Raw genomic sequence first — 17,189 nt, forward strand, 5'->3', positions numbered from 1 at the left:
CTAGGATTGGCCGTTACTGACCACAGCGCCGAATTCCCCTGACTTTTTGTGCAGTCAGACGTCAGGTGCGGCAGCGAGTGACGCGCTGAGAATTATGCCTTAGGTGCACTTGGACATCCATGTGCTGCTCCGTGACTTGGTTACCGAGGTTGCTGTTATGGGCGCAGCCATGACAGTCTTCATCACCTGACTGACCTTTCGTCCAATGGTAGCATGGTTGTTGTCAGCTGACGCTGTCCTCCAATGGACTACTGCCTTGGGGTATATTACTGGGCTCTGGACAACAGGAAGTTACCTGTACAATGTTGTTTCTACTAGTGTTTGCTTGCCGTCACTTCGTTCTAGGTTCCCTTGCCATTCTGCTCTTGAGTCATTTCTAGTTACTCTCCTGGCCAGTGATGTGTCTGGATACCTTGCCCGCGTACTCAGTACAACATCCGTGTACAACCACAGTGTCACTGTCCTGTGCCAGCGGTGCGTCTGATGCCTTACCCACATACTCAGTACAACATACAAGTACAACTACAGTGTCACTCTCCTGTGCCAGCGGTGCATCTGATATCTTGCCAGCGTAGTCAGTACAACATCCCAGTACAACTACAGTGTCACTCTCCTGTGCCAGCGGTGCGTCTGATACCGGGCCCGCGTACTCAGTACAACATCCGAGTACAACTACAGTGTCACTCTCCTGTGCCAGTAGTGCGTCTGATACCTTGCCCAAGTACTCAGTACAACATCCAAGTACAACTACAGTTTCACTCTCCTGTGCCAGCGGTGCGTCTGATACCTTGCCCGCACACTCAGTACAATATCCAAGTACAGAATCCTTGCTAGTGCTTCTTTCAGAAGTACACTCTCCTGGGCCTCATCGGTGTTGACCAAAGGGCCGTGACCTGCTTGCTGGGTGCAGCTTAAAACCATATTCAGCTTGGAGGGGTCACTGGAGAACATCTCGAAGCAGGTTAGACTCCGTGCCTTTGGTCAGGTCTCGCCAAGATCCGATTCTTGTGGATGAGGAGGACACACATCCTGGCCCCTCGCCTCCGATTCCTTCCACAACCCGGGACTTCAGCTTTCAGCTCTTCAGTAGGAGATCCTCCTGAGCCAGTCGTGACATTACCTGTGTGCAATAGGAGAACTTGCTTCAGGGGATTACGCATTTTGATATTTTATTTTTTGGGTTCCTTTTAATCATATTTTAAGAAATATATTAAAATGGTAATATGCCAAAAAAATTTATATCTTTGTGCTTGTTTCCATGAGATTTACATCTTGTGCTCAAAATGTTCCCAAGATCAAAATCTGAATGCAATACTGCTTGGAATATTCTGAGACCTGAAAATTAATATACTGAACATGCTACCTAATGAATTGTTCACGTTAGTGTATTCTCAATGGGTGTTGAAGTTTTGCATTGAGGAAGTTGCATATCAATCGGGGCCATATTCATTAGATCAAAGAAAATGGAATAAAAGATAAAAAACTGTGGCGCTATATAAATATATAGAGATAGTACATTCCTTTTAGATGCAATGATATGAAACGCTGGATAGATTCAGTGAAAGTCGTTTTTTCTCTGGATGTAGTTCTGGATATAGTAGTTGCTCCGTTACAACATAAATTTACTGAAGGTGTGAGTAGACCAATACTTGGATTTTATTCTTTTTGAATCATTTATTTTTATTTTTTGTATTTTTTATGGTGGTATGTTTGCACCACTTTTTAAAAATTTTTTATACTGTTGTGGAATTATTTTCTGGATTATTGATTAAAATTGTTTGGACAAATACAAATCATATTGGATCTATAGTTTGGAAGTTTCACATTGAAGGATCAAACTTGGTGGACAAAGAAACCGCTATAGGAGTCATACTGTGTTATTTCACGTGAGTTGGGGTACGACCCTATATCTTGTATTTTAAAGAAACCTTTACATGATTTAACATCTATAATACAGCGTGAGTTTGGGTATGCTATCATAAAGTGTTTATATCCATTTGAATGGGGTTACATCTACCCATCCAAATTAATCCGCAAGACAGATACCTTTATATGTTTTTACATATAACAAAAAGAAGTGAGTTTTGGTACGCCAATCTATCTAGGAACAATATCAGCATCAAAGATACCTTTTGTTATATGTATTTGCCACACTTGATGTGAGTGGGGTATGCAATGACAATTTTTCTCGGACTAGACATCCCATGTTGAATGACATTTTTATGTTTAATGATGTTTAAAACAGTTCTACACATTGGTCCTTTTTTTTGTTTGATGTCTCCATTTATGTTGTAACGGAGCAACTACTATATCCAGAACTACATCCAGAGAAAAACCGACGTTCACTGAATCTATCCAGCGTTTGACATCATTGCATCCAAAAGGAATGTGCTATCTCTATATATTTATATAGCGCCGCAGTTTTTACCTTTTTTTCAGTTTTCTTTGATCTTAGGCATTGTTTAGAATTGTGGTGATATTCTTATTAGGAATAATTTAAAAAAAAACTATTGGCAGCTTAATTTTTGCGCCTGACAAGTGGTCTTCTCTTCTTTTCTTGTTCCATATTCATAAGGATTGCTTTTCTTTTTGCACACAATTTAAGACAAATTTATAATCACTGTGTGCTGGAGTCTTTCAAAATATACTATAATTACTATATTATCCTCATTACTTTGGGTGAGATGCAGGAAGGGGAGAAATGCGGTCAAACTCCCAAAATGCTGGTTTGACTGCATTTCTTATATGCACCAAGCCCCGGAGTGCGATGAACTGTGGTGAACTGTGGTGAACTGTGGTGGGTAATGCCATCTTCCTGATGGCAGTACCCATAGAAGCCTATGGCCTTCTCTCTGCAGAGTGCTGATAGATGGATCCAATTGGATCCCTCCCAGCACCCCCCAGTGGCGCATGTGTTTTTTCTGCGCATGCGCAGAAGGATGCCGGAAGTCCCTCATAGACCCGGAAGTCCATCCATCGCAAAGGGCCGCTCTTACCGACAGAGTGGTCCTTTGCGGTGATTGTCATGCATAACTGCATTACCAACGCCGACATGCATGCGAAGACTGGCGGAATGCATCGTATCCCGAGTGCGATGCATCATGCATTTTGTCTTTTAAGATTTTTGCAGATTTGACAAGTGTATGTTTATCTCAGTACTATTAATCAAAAGACGCTTGTTTCATTTTGTTGTTGAGGTGTGTTAACATTTGGAGTATTGGGAAGGCATAGCTTATTGGAGATATTATATATTAGGTTATTAACTGATGTTGTGGCTCAGGGTACAGAAGCTGCACTGCTGCAACTCATAGGGGGAAATCAGTTGTTTACTCACACCAGCAGCACCCGTCTAAAGTGAAAGGAGCTATTCAATTGTTTTTGTCACTGGGCGTGAATGCCGCTGGCACACATTATTTTTGCTTGCACTGTCCTGAGGTGGCAAGTAGAATTGCGCCAAAACTGTAGCTTTTGGGGCGACCAAACTCATCGCGCCCAGTAGTTTGCATGGGTTTAGCCTCTTTAAGAGGTATATTTACTAAAGTGCGAGTTCATAGAAGTTGAGGTGTTGCCCATAGCAACCAATCAGATTCTACCTATCATTTATCTAACTCTTTCTATAAGATATTAGCTAGAATCTGATTGGTTGCTACAGACTAAACATCTATAAACCTACAAATATACCCCTTAGTAAATATATCCCTACAGTACATGTCTAATCCCGGGGCACTTGGGCATGCCATGCACAATAAGTAATCGGCCCCTGTGGCACACGTGCCCATCTACAAAACAACTGAATATTGACGGGCGCCCAAAAACAATTGAATTCTCCCCATAGTTGTCAGCTAGAACACAGCAGTTGAGTCAGATGATATGGACAACACTGTCTCTGCAACAACAAAGTAGCCACACCATGTTGGAAAAGAGGTGTGATATCAAATGGCAACATATGCATACAAACAAATCTCAGAGAATATGAGATGCTGAGACCAACAGAAGGGTAAATCAGGGACTGCACATAAAAGGCTATTTTTTTTTATCCTAAATATATATATATATATATATATATAGTATTATATATATATATATATATATATATATAGTATTGCATAAATACACTGTACACACACTTGCCCAAATTAAAGTTAAAGTAATCTCTTCAATCTTTGCTATGCCACTGTTACAAAGCAGAGCATAAAGTAATTACATTGACAGCAGTTTTCAGTAAAAGACCCATTGAAGCACATTTGAACAATAATCTTTAACTGAGAAAATTAGCAATAGGTAACAGATAATGGGGTCTATTTATTTATTTATTTTATTTTATTTATTAACAGTTTCTTATATAGTGCAGCATATTCCGTTGCGCTTTACAATTGTAAGCATTAGCATACACAAGGATAGGTGCTATATATTGCATTTTGGTCCAGCCAGAATGCACAGTTTCTTGGTTGGCTGCATGATCCAGTCACACAGGAATGTCGACCAAATGTCATGAGGATGTGAGAGAAAGACGATGTGTGAGTTTGTGTGTGGACTGTAAAAGGGGATGTAATTAGATATGGAAGCTATGAAGGTTATGTGGGAGGTTCTGGAATCTGATAAGCTTGCCTGAAGAGGTAAATTTTCAGTGAACCTTGAAGGATTGGAGACTAGAGGAAAGTCTTATTGTGCGAGGTAGTTCATTCCATAGAGTGGGTGCAGCGCGTAGAAAGTGCTGTAACCGTGAATGGGAGCAAGTAATGCATGGGGATGTGCGGTGTGGTACATAGGTGCATTTGGAGTGATACACCTCCTATTGCCTCAGGCTAGCTCTCCAGGGTGTGGGCAATACCTGAGAAGGGGGTCCCTGCCCATGCAGGCTTTATAACAGTCACACATATAGATACAGGTATAGATATACACATCCAGTAACAGTTCTTTTGAATTACTAAGCAGTGTTAGGAGACAGGGTGAAAAATGATAAGAAAGTAATAAGGTGCCAGCCAATCAGCTCCCAACTGTCATTTTTCAAACACAGCCTGTGAGATGACAGTTGGGAGCTGATTGGCTGGCACCTTATCAATTTCTTATCACTATTCACTCTATCTCCTAACACTACTTAGTAAATAGACCCCAATATATGATTGTCACAGATGAAATCGTCTTAAGTAATGTCATCTTCTGAATGGATCTGAAAACTGGGTCACATTGCTTATTCAAGATTAAATTATGCACCACTATTTAAAATATATGTAATTTGAATAATGCATAACATTTTATTATCATTTCAAACCAATAACCACCCCTTACCCACATTATCTCTGGACCACTACCTCCTATCATATAAGTTAGGCTTTGTGTACAGTAATATAATAGTACAGGTGAATGTATCATACCAATTAAACAAAAAAAACCACCTGATGATTATGGCTGTATCTATGATAGTGTAACATAACAGTAGCAGATATTTATATGCCTTCTTTTTTCATACCTGTACTATATAATAATGCATTGCAAATAGAAGACACTAAATTGGCCATACACAGAGATAAGCAAAGAAGCTTAATCAATTTGAAGTTACAGTATGTTGATTTGGGTAATAAAAGGGCCGTGCATCATTTTGCAGATTTGAATTCCATTTGTTTTAATGTACTCTGATGCCATTTTATCACATAGTGCCTTGTATACTCTATTGTTAGCTAAAAGAAAGAAGGAAAAAAACAAATATTCTCCCCCTCATTATCCTGTGTGCCAGACCAGCGCCTTCTAGAACGATAAATGTTAAGACTATATAGACTAACCAGATATTCTTGCAAATGGTGTATGTGATAAGGTAGTGGTTTACAACTGTCTACGAATATATTGTTTAGTGCTTTTAACTTACACATGTAATAATATATGTTCTACCTGTCCTCAATTGGGGCAGGTTATGCACTGTTCATCCTCTGTGAAACTGATGCATATGACTATAGTCACAATACATTGATTGTGAAATATTTTTAAATATTTCATTTGTTAAATAAACCAAGCTATTGGAAATATCTTTGGAATCAAAATGTCAAAGCGTTCATTAATGCATATATGTCTGAGAGCCAAATACCTATTTTAAGGTGGAGATGTTCGGAATGTTCATTATCTCTGAAATGTTATTTAACACCTTACTTAACAGATATGACAATTAATTTAGCTTGAAACTTGACTAATATATTGTTTTCAATATTTTACACATTGCATTTCATAATCACCACTTACTGAAATGTTTTAATAACATGCTACTCCCTAGCTGAAGCCTTGGGGGCTGACCTTCAGACATTTCTACAGGGGCTGCTTTGTTCCTCTCAGGTTGAAAACAAGTTAAATGACTAATCAGAAGTCCCAAACAAAAGATTATTGTTTGTGATTGGTTCTCCTTCTCACACCCCTAACATAAAACTAGAGATGTGCGCGGACCCTTGTGTTTTGGTTTTGCCAAATCCACCCTCAAAGGTTTTGGTTCGGATTCGATTTCTTTAAAACTGATAAAAACAACTAAAATCATGTAACTTGAACCTGTTTATGTTCCTATACTATTGTTAACATCAATAACATTCATTCCAGTCAATTTTGACCACCTCACAGCACCCGAAATCACAATGAAGGGACTTAAATGCAATCCAAAACATGTGAGATCCAGTTTTTAATTCTAAGTTCCTAATTGGGAGGTGACCTGAGTCAGGACTCGGTTCTCTTCAGAACCCCAAAGTGTTTCTGAACCAGGACTTGGTACGACTCAGATCCCCTAAGTTCAGGTGTGTTCGGTTTTCTCAAAAACCAAACCGCTCATCTCTACTTAAAATCCTATTTTAACCAAATTAAGCCATTGATTTGCTGGTTTTCTGAAAAGAGCAGAATCCATGGCGTATTATAAGAATTTTACAGTAGGTGGTAGTGCTGCTTTAAATGTCTATGCTATCACAGACAGGTCAGGTATGCTATAGACCTAGATACACATTTTGAAGCACTGTTACCACCTAGAACAATAATATCGATTTGAGAAATGGCTAGATACAAAATACTGATGGCTATCTTTCTTTTTATGGACTACTGTCTGGATATAGTTTTGTTTGTACTTACTATTTTAAAGTTTCAGACATGTAGATCTGTGGAATGTCACTGACCTTTACAGAAATGACTAACAAACCAACTCACTTTATTAACTCTGCTAAAGCCCTTTTTGTTTTGATAATGAAGCCACCTAAAACAAAATCCCAAATGTCATTTAAAGGGTTACAAAATATTTATTTTAACATTATTACTGAAGGCATAAAGCTCTTTTTTCATACAGAAATACAAACATGCATAGACCAATATGGCCTATTACAATGGATATTTAACACAGTAAATATAGTCACTTTACAAATAAAAATATAAATATTTTTTTTAAAATAGTCACATAATAAATTTAGATAAAAGATTGTAGATTACTCCACTACTATGAACAACCCAGTTTTAGCTTGTGAATGTAGCCATCTGAAAAAAAAAAAGACATAAAAAAAACTCTCTGCTTATAACACCAACCTGTCACTAAACAAATCAGGGATCTATCTATTGCATATCAAAGATTTGATTAGTTCCAGTGAAAAATTAAAATAAAAAAGGTGTTTCACAGGACAAGCTAAAATATAGGCAGGAAGGAAGCCCCACAGAGGGGTAAACCTGAGGTAGATTTGCAAGTAATACGTCCTCAAACATTGGCGGCAATTTTACTAGTCCATTTGCAATGCACATTCACCCATATGCAGCACTTTATGTATAGAATTAGGCATATGTTTTTAATATTATATTCCAGTGTTTTACTGTCAGTGTCAGTAGCAATGAAGGCTGATAGGCCGGTTATCCAAAAATGTGGTTCCATTGTTTATCTTCAGACACATTCCTGTAGAATTTGGCTCCACAACTGCTAATGTAATTTCACCCAGGATCTTATTATGAAGTCACCTTGTGTATCAGTCCCAATGTTGCATGGTGAGCCCACACCTTCCTCTTCCTGCAGTATCTTCATACTTTAAGTGCACTGAGCCACCAAGAAGAATGTAATATGCACATACATTAGCTCACTCACTGACAGCAATGTCTCCCACATATTGTCTAAAACATAAGTGATAGTTCTCAGGTCTCCACTAAGATGATGTTTTTATATGTTTCCAGATTCCTCTCTGTCTATGCGCCCAAGGATGTGTCACATGTTTCAGCTCATTCAGCTTCTCCAGTAGCCTGGCAATAGCATATCGTCGCCTAATGGTTTTCCTGAAGTCATCCATTCTGTGAAGGCAAATTTCATTGTTTGGTCAAATAATTCAATAATTCATAGTAAAAATGTTTCTTTGAATATTTCTCAAAATTGTTTCTAACAACAATTACTAATGAATACATGTATTCAAATAAATTCAGACAGGAATTGTTATGTTAAATGAAAGCATCCCTATCTGAAGAGACTTGCAATTTTATTTAATGAGTTTATTTGTTTTTGGTCAAATGTCTATTTATTTTTAACCCCCACCCCATCAACATCACTGGTTTTTGGAGATACAAACAAGTTGCATATTGGAACATTTTTCAAATGTCAAATTCAGGAGCATAATCTGTGTACTTTGAGACATAAGGACAGGCAGACAGCTCAATAAATCTGTGTTGTGGATGCAAAATAGGAGTTAAGTGCTGTATGTTAAAGAGTAGAAAGTGCACTGAGTAAAGAAACCCCTAATTGCCCTTTTCTTTCCTTAAAACCACACCTTGAAAACATAAATAATAAATGATTGACCATAGTAAAGGCCCCTATACATTAGCAACGGATAGTCGCTATTCCTCGATTCCAAGATACATGTTGGATTTCCCTGATTTGCTAATGCTGACCAAAATATGATTGTGATCAGCAAATCAGGGATTTTTAACATGAAGAATTTCACCCATACCCCGATGGATTGGCGAACATCAATGGCCACCAATCGGCTTTTCCGACTAGCGGATCAGTGGTTCCGGACGAATCAGGGAGACGGGGAGACCGGCAGATGTATAGGGTCTTAAAGCTATGCAATACAGTCAGGTGGCTGCTGCCTGCAGAGATAGCTGGTTATTTTCTATTGTTTTTATCATCATTCATTTAAGAAGTGTCATTTCCTTCCCAAAATTGTGCTTAAGGTGACATTGGCAGACCCCATTTCGGTGGTCAGTATATATATAAAATTCCCCTCACCTTTCTACGTATTTATGAAGCTGTTTGTGAACACACTGTCGGCCCAAGCGGAGACCTTTGCAAACGTTGTCCTGCTGACCCTTCTGATATTCTTTTTCCAGCGAAAGCTGGACGCTGTGAGAAAACAAAGCAGTGTGAGCCACACATGAAGAACCACCTTTTCACAACACATGCCTCTCTGATAAAGACAGCCAGCTACAGGTGTACTAAGAGCCAGCTTTGTCAGATTGAGCATATTTGCACACACCTGAGATCTGCTGCAGCTTGGCAGAAATCCAGGCATTTCTTGTCCTCACTCTTGGCACAGAGACACCTACTTGTAGACTCAGGGAGTTTTTCTGTCTCCATGTCCTGCAGGGAACGTTTCAGGCGAGGCCCCCCAAGCCCATAAGGTACTGTTTTTCTGCAAAGATAAATGTTACAAGTTTAATGCTCAGAAATAATAACAGCGTAAATGTCACAATAGAGGCATACTACAATACTAAGGATAAATTTACTAAAGTGCAGTATTTTAGAAGTGGAGATGTTGCCCATAGCAACCAATCAGATTCTACTTAACATTTATCTAGCAACTTATAGAAGAGAATAGCTAGAATCTGATTGGTTGCTATCGGAAACATCTCTACTTCTAAAAACCTACATTTTAGTAAATATACCCCTCATAGTTAAAAAAAATTGAAAACTATTGCTGCATGAATAGAAAATGTTTAATTTCTGATCAAGTTGCAGCTTCCATGCTGGTGTTGGGAATGTATATGGCCTGCAACTTTATAAACAGATCTTTTATTTCAATACATCCGTTGCATTCCACTTAGCAAATGTCAAAATATAGAAGCTTTCCCACATACAGTTACTGTATCAGTAACCTTTACACAAAAAGACCTTCATTTTCCACTCATTTAATGACATACAATTTAATAAATTGCAAGACTCTGTTTCACAGTGGCATACCAGCAAGTTATACAGGTTGCAGCCTGTATTTCAATTAATAGCTCATTAATGGTTCTTAAATCACAGTTTAGGAGTATTGCTCTGTAAATGCCTGAGAGGTAAAATGTAAGGCAAATATTTACAGCTTCAGCATATTACCCTATCAGTACTCTGTACATTATACATAGTTACTGCTTTTAAAAATGTTCTAGTTATGTGTCAACAAGTAGCAAGGCCAATTGTGGTTTTCTTACTCACATTTTGTACTTTGAAACTAACACAGTTGTGCACAGTAAACATTTGCACTAATTTATTTTATATTTTAGGATAATTCCATATTTTATCTTGATGCTTCAATATTTACAAATATCTAACATTTTAAGTTACCCAAGGTTTCTTTAACTTAGGACTGCGGGGTTAATCGGTTTAGGCTCAAACATTTATTTAAAATCCACTAAAGTCCTTAAGGATTTGCCACTAACATATTATGTTGTTGCTGAGTATATCCTAATTAAAAACCTGCTGGGGAATTATAAAGTGCAGGGATAGGCACGGGGTTAGCAAAGAGCAATAAAAGGCTATCCCAAGTAAGCTTTTAGTGTATGAGAGAAAGCAGACAAATTGGACAGACTGGGTGTGCCAAATGGCCATTACCTGCTGTCAATTTACAGCGTACCTAAAGTTTTATGACATATTATTGCACAATCCCGCTAGCATCTCCCTCATTACATGAATTTTGTTATTCATATAAAATATATAATTTAATTTGGGTTGTTAATTTCTGTCTGATACAACAATCATAATATTTAAAATATACAGTACATGTACAAAATTAACAGGGGGAGATGTATCAACTGGTGGAGAGAGATAAAGTACCAACCAATCAGCTCCTAAATGTCATTTTTCAAACACAGCCTGTAAAAGGACAGATAGAAGCTGATTGATTTATCAAAGCTTTTATCTCTCTCCAAGCTTTGATACATCTCCCCCATTGTTGTAATATATTAGGTAGAATTATGAAATTTATTCTGTATTGTATTTTAGTTACCAGAAAAAAAAAACTGAGGGCACTTACTCTGGAGTGTTTATCCAAATGATGTCTAGGTGGCAAAAGTAGACGCACTCTTTGTCCATTAGTGAAGAACAGGAACAACGTTTAAATCTGCGTGGCCGCAAGGGGGCACCCGAGGAGCGGTGAGAGGTTGCTGCGGCTTCTGCAGGAGAGGAGTCTGCGGAGGATGAGAAGCTGCTGCCTGACCCTGCAATCAAGAGACATGAAATCTGTGATATGATGCTACACCTGGATTAGATAAGGACATGTACTGAACACACAGCGGAGGGAGATGCGACATTCCTGATTCTGAACCATATGTGATGCTTTAGGTTTAATTTAAGCTTACGCTAATAATATTGCTATGTCTGAAGAATAACATGTAAGACCAGCTGACTTTTATTGTTGTGCAATGTAATATATGCATTCCTGTCATTATAATAGGCACAGACATGACCAAACCTGTCAGCCCACACATGTAATTTGATAGAGATTTAAACATCCATTCACATGTGGGCACTATACAGCATGCATGCCTGCACTGGGGCACCAGGGGCAGCTCACTGGGGTAGTTATGTTTCCTCTGTCTTATATCATAGGCTCACAGTACAGTACTGCACTACACTACACGTCCTGACCAGCACTAGGCACATCAATTGACCCAGGGAAGGATGTAACAGTGTACATGACCTATTTCACCAATCTGCTCACTGCTGATCACCTTTGTGTACATTCAGAAATTTGCAGCGTTTGTGGTTAGGACAAGATCGCGCACTGAACGCTGCTTTGTCAGAAGGAAGTACCGAGTACACCCCTGTGCGGCACACAGTGTCCTGTTGCTCGGCATATAAAGTATGATGGTGGAGATCATATACATACACCAGCGCAGTGACAACCACCTTCTGGGGGTTCTATTATTAATGTATTTATTGTTTAAAGAGACTTTAGGGTTGATTGTTGTAGTGAGAAGCTAATGTTTCTGTGGTCCTTACACTAGTTTTACCCTTAGAAACCATACATACACCTTATTCCTGAGGTCACTGTAGATTCATTGTAAAGCAGTACTGCGCTCCCATATTATACATTAATACACAGCACTTGTAATACACTCAAGTGTAAACATGCAATCTACTAAAGCTCCCTCCTAAAACGTGGCAACTTTGTATCAAAGTAACCCTCTGTTGTCATATCACCAAGCATCTCACAGTATATCCATAATGGGTGCATATGTAGCCATCAGGTGTATAACAGCCATAGGACAAGTATAATAAGTCATATGATTGTACAAGCTTAGCCGGTCTCCCTGATCCCATGTGCTGCATAAATATACTGTACACCCATAGCAAGTTCCCCTATCTGTCACCCCCATCTCCCTATTGTCTCGTACACCCATCTGCCCCGGCTTCCTACACCTGATCACTGCTTCCACATACAGCCAGAAAACTCCACTAATAGCGCAGTAACAATTACACATTCTTTATGGGAATTATACATTGTCTTAAAATTGCACATTTACAACATAGTAATAAAAATGGGATCATAAGAAACACTATTATTAAAAGATTATCCTATGCAATATGTTCTGATGCAAGAGTTGTGCGAAAATATGCAATGCAGCATCCAGGTGTTCCCAGTATCATGCACTAACCATAGCATAGTGGTGTACTACTGTATACTGTATATCAGGGGCATGATCCCCCACCTGTGTCACTGTCCCACAGCTGGCTACGTGATGTGCTGCTAGCTGCCCCGGGCTGTGATATGTGAATGGCATATTTCATCTGGCACTTGCAGGTATTTTCCCATCAGACCATTTCACAAGAGAAAAACTTTAGTGAATTTGAACACCTAAAAAAGTATTTATCTACCTATCTAGTGCGATCCCTGACTAGGGCAGCGGTGCCTCTGGCAGGTGCTTGTGCAGCTCAGGGCTGATCAGTGCATTATATAGAAATATGCTGATTAATATTATGTGAATTGTAATTTAAATTTGGTTCGGCAAAGAATATGTATGACAGTATATAAAAATAAGCACTAAAGCAGAGTTTATCCTACCTGTTCCACAAGTCCCCTGAAGGAGCACCAAAAGCAGAGAAATCACCATCTCCAGATCCATTGTGAGTTTAGAAAAATGTATTTTTGATGAATGAAAAAAGAAAAGTACTTCCCAAAAAAATCAATAAATAATTAAAATGAACCAATGTCCTTTTGTCTTTTGTTGAAAACAAAAATAATGCAACGATAATAAGTATCTCCAGTTTTGATAAATTAAAATAAATGTTCTATATCGTGTGTCCAAAATCCAAAGTGAAGAAGATCAGTGGTGGTAAGTCCTGAGAGCGGTCCCACAGTGATTGTGCAGCAGCCAGCTTCCCTGCTCCTTTTTATATTGAACCGCCATAGAGTTTGTAAACAGCCCTCAATTTCTATTATCCTTAGACATTGTTATTGTGCTATTAGTCACCGAGAAGCAACGTGCAGACTAAGATAAGGGTAGGTTGGAAAGGAAACCTCTGGTAACTTCAGAAAGGGAGACGCCGTCTGACAAAATCAGGGGCAGGGCTAAGAGAAATCCTAGTCTCTCTAACGTGGTGCTGCGTGTTCCTGCCACTGGAGGGCGCAATACATCTATCTGGGAACGGACCATGCTAGAAGTACCAGGGCCGAGAGCTGCAGAGTGTTCCTCTTATCCTCTTACTGTATAATTACAGCTCTGACTTTACTGCTACCAACTGGAAGAAATGGAAATCTGCTATATACCGGTTTATAATCACGAACGTACTATTCCTGAGCCATTCTTCAATCAAAGTTATTTTTTTTTGTAGTAATTAGCTGTTATGACATCTTTAGATAAAAGTGACCTAGCAATAGTCTAAAGGAAATACAGTCTTCTAAATTATTGTCTTTCTTTGCTTTTTAGGAACATTGTAGTGTTTTGTAAAGATGCAAGTTGTAGACAGTTTCTTTAGTTTGGTATCAGAGGGAAGGATTGGGAAAGCTCGCAGAGATATACACTGTATATTATACAGTACAGTACAGCCAGGAGGAGAGAGCGATAGTTGGTATTAGAGGGAAGGACTGGGAAAGCACGCAGACATACACTGTATATTATACAGTACAGTACAGCCAGGAGGAGAGAGCGATAGTTGGTATCAGAGGGAAGGACTAGGAAAGCTCGCAGAGATATACACTGTATATTATACAGTACAGTACAGCCAGGAGGAGAGAGCCAAAGTTGGTATCAGAGGGAAGCACTGGGAAAGCTTGCAGAGATATACACTGTTTATTATACAGTACAGTACAGCCAGGAGGAGAGAGCCATAGTCGGTATCAGAGGGAAGGACTGGGAAAGCATGCAGACATATAAACTGTATATTATACAGTACAGTACAGCCAGGAGGAGAGAGCGATAGTTGGTATCAGAGGGAAGGACTGGGAAAGCATGCAGACATATACACTGTATATTATACAGTACAGTACAGCCAGGAGGAGAGAGCGATAGTGGGTATAAGGGGGAGAGGCCCCGCTTTTTCCCTGCGCTACGCAATAACTAAGCATTTGGGCAAATGGTCACAGCTTTATTAAATCACAGCACACTTAGGGCCTGATTCAGACCCGGTCGCAAGCACTGAGCGCTCGCAACAGGGTCGATGGTGGCCCACAGCGCATTCGCACGACGGAACCGGCTCCATCGTGCGCATGCACGAGACCCGGTTAGCGATGGGCACTCAATCGCTCAGAGTCTCGCAACAAAGGGGGCGAGCTGTCGATGTTGAGTGACAGCTTGCCCCCTTTGGTGGGCGGGCCAGGAGGGTGGCTGCCCAAACTGAGGCGTTCCCATGAGAACGCCTGTCATTTGGGGGCAGCCCCACTGACATCATGAGTGATGTCAGTGGAGAGATTCTTGCTCTGTTAGAGCCGAAATCTCTCTGGGGCTTGCGGCCACGAGACCCTACCAACAAGGGTCTCATCACAAACCCGATGGTCGCGATGGTCTTGACCATCGCGACCATCATCATGGCCGCTCGCTGTAGCTGTGGGTGGTCACCCACAGCTATTCGAGCAGCCAGGAGGCCATTCTAAAAAAAACAAAAACCCGGCCCTGGTTCAGAGCGAGCGCTCTGTCAGAGCGACCGGGTCTGAATCAGGCCCACAAAACACACAACAGAGATTGCTGGGCATGGAGAGTACTGGTGAGCAAGGTTTTTGCACCATTTGTTAAAATGCACGTACATATGTGCGCGGGGGGCGTGTCCGTCCCAACCTTGTAGACCGCGCTAAGCCACACACCCTTTCCACCCTATGGGGGGCGTGTTCTTACCAACCTTGTAAGCCGCAAGAAGCCACATCCCCTTCTCTCCGTTTGCACGGGGGGCATGCTCTGCCCCACCTTGAAGGCCGCAGCAAGCCGCACCCACTTTCTCAACCTGGGGACCAGCTACCATGCGCATACCCCCTTTGCTTGGCACACCTCCCATATGGCCCAACCATCTCAAGCTGGCACCAGGAGTGCGGCCTATTTACTGGCGAGTATGCCTGGCCGTCTGAAATCCCCTTACATACCTTGCTAAATATATCCTCCCGCCATACGACCTTACATTGACTTTGACAAACGCTGTAACAGCTATCCCACCGTATCGGCCTTGAATCTATTACCTCCTTCTGGAAAACATATTTTATATATTTATTTACTCATTTATTTATAATTTTTCTCTTTATTTAATTTAAAACATTTATTATTTTTTAAACAAATGGCACACCAACAACCCCGGAATTTAATATACGAAAAACCAGTACACCACATCGGTAATGGCCACTCTGTGCACACCCGAAATTCACCCCTGGACTGGGTGGGTGGGGAACTTCTGCCTGTGAATACCTGTCCCCCCTCCCTTCCTGCCTACCCTTATATTGCCCCCCGTGGCCCCCCCCACCCCCTGGCCTAGCCATGCTGTCCCACTGGCCAGTTGGACTCCCAAAGTGCTAGAATAGGGACAGGCCCCACTGCCCGTCCCCACAGCTTTCGCACTGCTGGCCCGCGGACTACCTCGCGCCCCTTCCCCTTTCTGGGCTCTGGCGCCATTACGGCATCCTCTGCTCTCATTAGAGGGAAGGACTGGGAAAGCACGCAGACATTTACACTGTATATTATACAGTACAGTACAGCCAGGAGGAGAGAGCGATAGTTGGTATTAGAGGGAAGGACTAGGAAAGCACGCAGACATTTACATTGTATATTATACAGTACAGTACAGCCAGGAGGAGAGAGCGATAGTTGGTATCAGAGGGAAGGACTAGTAAAGCATGCAGAAATATACACTGTATATTATATAGTACAGTGAAGCCAGGAGAAGAGAGCGATACTGTAGTAGTTGGTACTCATGTCAGCAGATGCAGGAACCAATATACAGTAGAGGATATGTCCCATGGACAATTGTAAAGGTGAATCCCTCTAAGGAACATTGTAACATTCACGATTATTCAGTTCTTAATATTACTTCAGTGCTGCCAATATAGCAAGTTGTATGTATTTTATATATCACAGAACAATGTGTCAGTAAAAAATGGTGGTAGTCAGAAATTGTAAGTACAGAAAATCCCCAGATTGCTCACCCTACAACATATTGATTTATATGTGTTAATTAATTTTACACAGATTTCAGAACTATTCTCTATGATAATCATCAGCATGTGACAAACCTGCCTGCTGACTAATACATCGCATTGCAGACAGCCCTTGGGGTAGGGGAACGTTTTCTCCTCTTCAGGGCCACCTGCCTTACATCACCCTGGCTCTTTCCACGATACTGTTACATCAGATACAATAAATAAATAAATAGATGGTGCTTTTATGTGACATGGAATACTAGTCATTTTACAGTGGTAAAATTGCTGTGATACCAAATTTACATGTATAAATGTATGATGATTTTTGTGTTTTGCTGTGTAACTGATGAAACAATTTTATGGAATAGCTCTCTATAACCTTTACATTGA

The 17,189-nt window shown here is 40.3% G+C and overlaps 1 protein-coding gene across 1 annotated transcript; it reads right to left on the bottom strand.

Annotated features, from left to right (window-relative positions):
- Positions 1-7,250: 7,250 nt before the first annotated feature.
- Positions 7,251-13,676, bottom strand: EDN1 (endothelin 1). The gene is made up of 5 exons (XM_088471763.1): positions 13,248-13,676; positions 11,217-11,400; positions 9,459-9,614; positions 9,212-9,325; positions 7,251-8,280 (listed from the first exon to the last, which is right to left on the bottom strand). The coding sequence occupies exons 1-5, from the start codon at positions 13,306-13,308 to the stop codon at positions 8,139-8,141; spliced, it is 657 nt and encodes a 218-aa protein (XP_088327889.1). The 5' UTR covers positions 13,309-13,676; the 3' UTR covers positions 7,251-8,138.
- Positions 13,677-17,189: the final 3,513 nt, after the last annotated feature.

This window comes from Taudactylus pleione, unplaced genomic scaffold, assembly GCF_031769625.1.
Source record: "Taudactylus pleione unplaced genomic scaffold, aTauple2 ptg000116l, whole genome shotgun sequence".
NCBI lineage: Eukaryota > Metazoa > Chordata > Amphibia > Anura > Myobatrachidae > Taudactylus > Taudactylus pleione.

What these genes read in the sequence shown, in the direction of transcription:
- EDN1 (XM_088471763.1), bottom strand. Translation starts at nt 13,308, where the DNA reads ATGGATCTGGAGATGGTGATTTCTCTGCTTTTGGTGCTCCTTCAGGGG. An exon ending in CAAGCTGCAGCAGATCTCAG is followed by an intron (nt 9,326 to 9,458) that starts GTGTGTGCAAAT and finishes GTTTTCTCACAG; the next exon opens with CGTCCAGCTTTCGCTGGAAA. An exon ending in CTTCATAAATACGTAGAAAG is followed by an intron (nt 8,281 to 9,211) that starts GTGAGGGGAATT and finishes TTGCCTTCACAG; the next exon opens with AATGGATGACTTCAGGAAAA.